This window comes from Poecilia formosa, unplaced genomic scaffold, assembly GCF_000485575.1.
Source record: "Poecilia formosa unplaced genomic scaffold, Poecilia_formosa-5.1.2 Scaffold14, whole genome shotgun sequence".
Taxonomy (NCBI): domain Eukaryota; kingdom Metazoa; phylum Chordata; class Actinopteri; order Cyprinodontiformes; family Poeciliidae; genus Poecilia; species Poecilia formosa.
In genome coordinates, this window is record NW_006799953.1 from 4,028,037 (window position 1) to 4,034,036 (window position 6,000).

At 40.2% G+C, this 6,000-nt stretch overlaps 1 protein-coding gene across 1 annotated transcript in view; it reads right to left on the reverse strand.

Annotated features, from left to right (window-relative positions):
* Positions 1 to 5,459, reverse strand: part of ophn1 (oligophrenin 1) — a 58,959-nt gene extending 53,500 nt beyond the window's left edge. The window contains exons 1-4 of the mRNA XM_016668346.1: positions 4,761 to 5,459; positions 3,313 to 3,408; positions 2,860 to 2,921; positions 1,326 to 1,397 (exon numbers count right to left, since the gene is read on the reverse strand). Of these exons, the coding sequence (XP_016523832.1) occupies positions 1,326 to 1,397; positions 2,860 to 2,921; positions 3,313 to 3,408; positions 4,761 to 4,914 (384 nt within the window). The 5' untranslated portion in view covers positions 4,915 to 5,459. The remainder of the gene's footprint in view (positions 1 to 1,325; positions 1,398 to 2,859; positions 2,922 to 3,312; positions 3,409 to 4,760) is intronic.
* Positions 5,460 to 6,000: the final 541 nt, after the last annotated feature.

A 6,000-nucleotide genomic window follows, 5' to 3' on the forward strand; every position in this document is an offset into this window, starting at 1 on the left:
AAATGTGACCACCAATGTCAAAAAAAAGCAGCCTTTAAATTAAACCTAGGTGGTTTTAAACTGAACATTTCATTTTTTGGCTTGTTCATCCTCAGAACACTATATTTCAGGAATGTCAAACACGTCAAGCTTAGAAATTATAACAGAAGAATAAACTTTAAAAGCTCCAGAGTGTCTAAGAACTGATGATTTACCGCAGCTTTCCCAGACTCATTAAATTCCATTCTAGTTATGTAGAGCGTAAATATTTTTACTAATATGTTAATTTAGTCTTATGTTACAGCAAGTTACAATGAATTACTCAAACTCCCCTTGGCACAGGAAGACTAGTCACTGATTTAGCTTAAAAAGTGACTTCTAACCAGGAAGAATCCCTTTATTTCTCTTTCATGACTCATGTGGCATTCACTGTACCTCAGAAGTTAGAAATCTGAAGTCTTTGCACTTAAGTTATTGTGTCCTAATTCTTGCAACAACAAAAAAAAGTGTGAATTCAACTGAAGTAGCTGAACAAGTCAGTTTATTTTTGTCAGTAAACGGTTAGGGTTTGCGAAGCAAATATATGAGAAAGGAAGAATGACTCAGAGATCGCTGCTGGTTTATTAACAGGTTTGTCTGGTTAACACATTAGATCAGCTGTTTCTGTAAGCAGCAGGGCATATTAATCGTCTGAGAAAGGTCAGTGTACAGCTCAAATGTTTGTGAATAAAAGATTTACACTTCTAACAGCTGCTAGTTTGGCCTCACTTTGTGTGTCACTGCATTGTGTGCATTATTGATCAAGTTCATCTGAAGTGTTCAGCTGCACTATTTCTAAATTCATCAGCAACAAATTCTCTAAAGACAGACTACACAAAGGGATTAATGGCATTGTTCCGCCAACAGCATGTCATCTTTGAAAATTGTGTGAATGTGTGGAAGAAAATAGACAAAATATGCTTAAATACACTAAAAATAGGAAGTCGTTCCAGCTAGCTGCAGCCTTCATTTTAAAAAGAACAAAATACATCTTACTTTTTCAATCTAAAAAGAGGAACTGAAACCCATCATACTTAGTGCACATAACTGGTTCACATACACAATGGTCATAAATTGGGTGTAAAAACTTATATAACATTTTGGGGAAGTAACTTCAGACACTCTGAATGGTAAGTGGCTCAGGGTGGTTCTAGATTTGCTAGATTTTGGCTCATAATGGCAGGAAATGCATGTAAACATTACCATGCAAGCATGTGCATGTTCCATCCAAAAACCCACTTGTTTGGTCCTGGATGAATAAGCCACACTTTGTTTTGCAGAGCAGACAAATTCATAACAGCACTCACTTTTGTTGCGCCTATCTGCTCCTTCCTGAACTTCTCAAGAGGCCTGATGAGGAGATTGGACGCATTCTGGACCTGGACAGACGAAAATGGAAAAACTTTATATGCAGGAAAAGAATAAAGCACAACCAAGAAGAGAAGAGACAGAATTAGCAGATTTGAGTTTTGATGCTAACAGAGATAAACGAGTACCAAAACCTAAAACCCTTGGAAATTATGAAAAATACAAACACAGAAAGTGTTGAGTCATGCCCACTAATATGGGAAGGCACCAAGTGTTGCATTTGTAACGATGTCATTTTAAAGTACAGATGGGTTGTTTTCTTGACCAAAAAACATTTATTACTGACAATATATCAAATGAAACATGTCAAATGTGGGACTTTAAGAGAACCAAATGTCTACAGCTCTGGGATGAGGCCTCAAAAAGCGAATGTTGCTGCTAGAATATATAGATTAAACATGCAGTTAGGAAACTTTTATTGAAAAAAATGTTTTTTATATATTTGTTAAAAGTGTCACTTTGTTCTAACAGCATGATATGTGACAACCTGTGAAAAGAATCTAGCTCCTCTGCGCCTCCCTGTGGATCTACTGTCATCTGCAGAAATACATTGCTCCCAGTCAGAAACAACCAATCAGAGCCAGGAGGAAGGTGTTGGTGCTGTCAATCATGCTCGTGTACACACTGCTCAAGATTGTGAGTTAGCTGCAACCTCCTAAAACACCAAATCATGATATAAATCCTCATTTCATGAACTAAAATTTGGCACTGAAGACTTTGCTTGTCGTAATTTTGTCACTGCTGTTCACTGATCCCTGACCGCGGCACTGCAGACATAATATCATCCCTCTCCAACAACTTTGACTGTGTTCCCAGCTGCCAGGTACTTCTTCATATTTTTCCATTTTTATCATAAAAATTAATATCAGTATTGTGACAAACAAGCCTGAATACAACTGGGAAAGAAAGCTTGTGCAAATGATGATGTCTGGCCTTTAAAAGATAAATAAATAGTTATTCTGAAAAGATAATGTGCTTCTATCATCACATCCATCATGTGATTTGCAGGTTTTTAAGATACATAGTCCAACCGGTTATACAGGAGAAAGTTGAAAAGCACCATTCCTCACCTTTGTGTTACTTAAAGCACAGAAACGTTTCAGTCGGCGCAGCCTGAGGTATTGAAACCTAATGAAAAATACCCACAAATGCTCCCATCAACAGAAAGGGGAACAAGAAAACTAAAAAGAGGAATGGAAACTAAAATAATTGCCAGCATTGCTCTTATCCTTTCTGCACAGGGCGGCACAGCGTCTCTGTGTGAACATGTCCTGACTAAGACAATATACCCAAATTAACACACACAGAGAGAGAGAGAGAGAGAGAGAGAGAGCTGGAAGAATGTGTAGCAGAATGAGAAGTGCTTGGCCGTGGTGTTGGCCTCTTTTGTCCAGGACGTGTTAATGTGGCTCTATATCTACTGAGGGCTCAAATAGGATGCAGAACGGTCTTTGGAGGAAGCCGATAACCTACCAGCATCATCCTGTCACGCTCCACTTCCTGCAGAAGTCCGGCGAACTCCTGGAATGACTCAGCTGGGGAAGAACAACACAAAGATAAGGACCGGAAGCCGGAGTTAGCCGCATACTGCTGAACTCCTCACACAGACGATGGAGACACATTTTCATGTAATCAAACCATTACAAAAGAAAACAGTTGAGCATAAACTTTGTAATGAAAACCTTTTTCTACAAAGTTTCTCTTCACATGCTTAGGAATCTGCTTTTCTTCCCGATTCCTCGCAAGATGGCAGCTTCTTTCCACCGAGGTCAAGTGAAGGGAATAAGTTGAATTTTAAAACAATAATAATGTATTGAAATTAATTTAGAACTAATTAGACTAGCTCATTAACCTATTAAAGAAACTTTCTTTTAAAGGACTTACCTTTTGTAAGCTTTATAGGAGAGATCAATATTAATATCTTACCAATGTTAATCTCATCATCCGTCAGGGAGTCGCCAATAAAGTCGAACTGGAATGCACTGAGAGTCTGGGAAAACTTCTGCACTGCCAAGGAATAGCCTGTTAAAAAACGAGATTTATTTCCCATCGGCCAGAAAGTAAAACTCCTCATTCCATTTACCAACACAAACAATCCTAAAGTATTTATGCCCCTTGAACTTTCGAACTCCTTCCACATCTTCTCGAGCTACAACCACAAATTTTAAAAGTATTTTATGGGGCGTTTGTGTGATAAACCCAACACAAAGTAGCGCATGCTTGTAAATTGTGAAGGAGAACGTGTTCAAACAAAACAAAACTGAAAAGTTCAACAAGCTAAAGTCCGCTTTGTGATGCAAGAAGACATTTGGAGTTTGTTTCTACCAGTTTTTCACAGTTGAAGCTTGTTTTTTTGGGGGGGGTTTTCCCCCCCTGTTCTCGTTTCACTCAGTCAGATTTCATGAAGTGCATCTTTGACGAAAAGCATCCACTACAGCGTGATGCTGTCACCACCATGTTTTAACTCTGTTGTGCGAGTTCTTCTCGTCATCAGAACGTCTTCCAGGATTCATTTACTTTTCTTCCTTCATCGCTTGTGGGAAATTTTAAACTGGACTTCTGATGTCTTTCTTCCTCCTATTCTTCCAGAAACGTGAAGTGAATGATTCATATTTTCAACAGTAATCCTGTTTAATATTCCACCATCTCAGCTGGGGGTCTCTGTCGCTATTTTACCACCATGCACCTCCTGGTTGCTACTCTGATTAATGCTCCACTTTCACTCACATCAACTCTGCATGGCAACGCTTCAGAAGCTTGGATTTTGATATATCATAAATCAGCCTTTCAGCAAAACGTTCACCGACTCGGGCCAAGCATAACTTGCATATTTCAAAGCATTTGCAGCTGAAGTCCACTAAATAATCCAGACTTGGGATTATTTGGAGCAATTTTATCCCGTGACCCCTGCTTATCTGGACTGCCAACACTTCCACAGCAGCAACACTGACAGCTTCTGTTGTCGAGGTGATAAGCCTGTCATTCAGGATTTCTTACTGGACGTACAGTGTCCGCCTTGTGGGTGCCAAGCTGACCCAAAAGTACACATCTACAGTTGGGAGTGTGTGTGCTGGTTCTGGCTCTGGTCCACGAGTATTCCAGCAGTGGGACTGAACCCACACAAGCAACAAGCTCGGAGAGTGGAAAACTTTCAGAGAGGGAGACAGATGTTTTCAGTTTGGTCATCGTGCACATCTGCATCAGAAGCATGACCTTTCAAAAGGAGCGAGTAGCACCTCCCTGAATGTGCCTCTCCCACTCACTCCCATTAATCCTGCAGGCCCCCATTAAGGCCTGATGATGCAGCAGATCCTTATCGTTGTATTATTGAGTGTAAAATGGATTTGAAGGTAAAAAATAAAAACCATGCTCACCCTTGATTGCGGTAATGACACTGTTCCCGTCTTTGATCAACTCTTTGAGAAATTTGCTCGTCCTGTCCAGCTCCAATTCATAACACTTGAGGGTCTCTCTGAAGTCTGGACTGTCCTTGTAGCAGTCACTGAACTCGAGAGGAGGGTGCCCCATCTTCGAGACGAGCTGCTTTCACACAATAGGCGCTGGAAATTGTTGTGGAGACGCACTGCCTCCGCTTTTCTATGGAACACTGCTCATATCAGTTCAGCCGAAGCGACTATAAACTCCCTGCTGCTCACAGGAGCGCAAACCATGGTGTCCGGGGGAGCCTGCGGCTGCCGCTGGAGAGCTGCGGAGGGAAAGGAATAGTAAACTCAGCCGGTTTAGCCTCTCTAACCCCGTTTCCCTTTGATGGACGCGTTGTTTACGCTTCGGTTCAATTATATCCTGGTCCGCTTTGCCACTTTTTCCTTGTTGTAGTACCGTGATGAGAAGAGCGGCTAAATCTCCTTTGGACGCGTTCCATTCCGAGATATTCCCCCCTCTCACAAAGCCGCTGTCTGTCTTCCGCCGAGGTTTAAGCAAGTTCGTCGTACTTAACGCCAGAAACCATCTCTTAAAACCACTCACTGTGAATGGGTTGTGTTTTTTTAACTGAACAGCAGATTTTTAAACAAATGTAATCACCCGTTTTACACTGAGGACGTCACACAAAACGCAATGGAACGAAACCAGTTGGCTACAGTCACACAAAAAAAACTTCCCATTTTCCACACCCAGGAGGTTCTTAAAGGGGAACTGCTTCTATAAAGTAAGAGAAAATANTAGATAGATAGATAGATAGATAGATAGATAGATAGATAGATAGATAGATAGATAGATAGATAGATAGATAGATAGATAGATAGATAGATAGATAGATAGTAAAAAAAATGAAATATTAATTATGACCTAAGTCATAATTATGAAATACAAGTTATTCGTTTATTTGTTGTTTTTTTTATCAGAGTGGTAGAAATGGGCTTCCATACTTCCTCATTTGTTTCACCATTATGGGTTTCCACATATGACACAAGTACAACTGTGGCCTTATCTAGTCAGATTAATGTCAAAATGTCAAAAATATCAACTCTCATTGGTGGCCCTTTGTTTTATGGGTGTTGTACACATCTTTACAAGGAACCCCATGTATGTGGAGGGAGCTGTACGTATAGTATTATGGAAATCTAATAGTAATGCTAGCAAAGGAGAAAATTA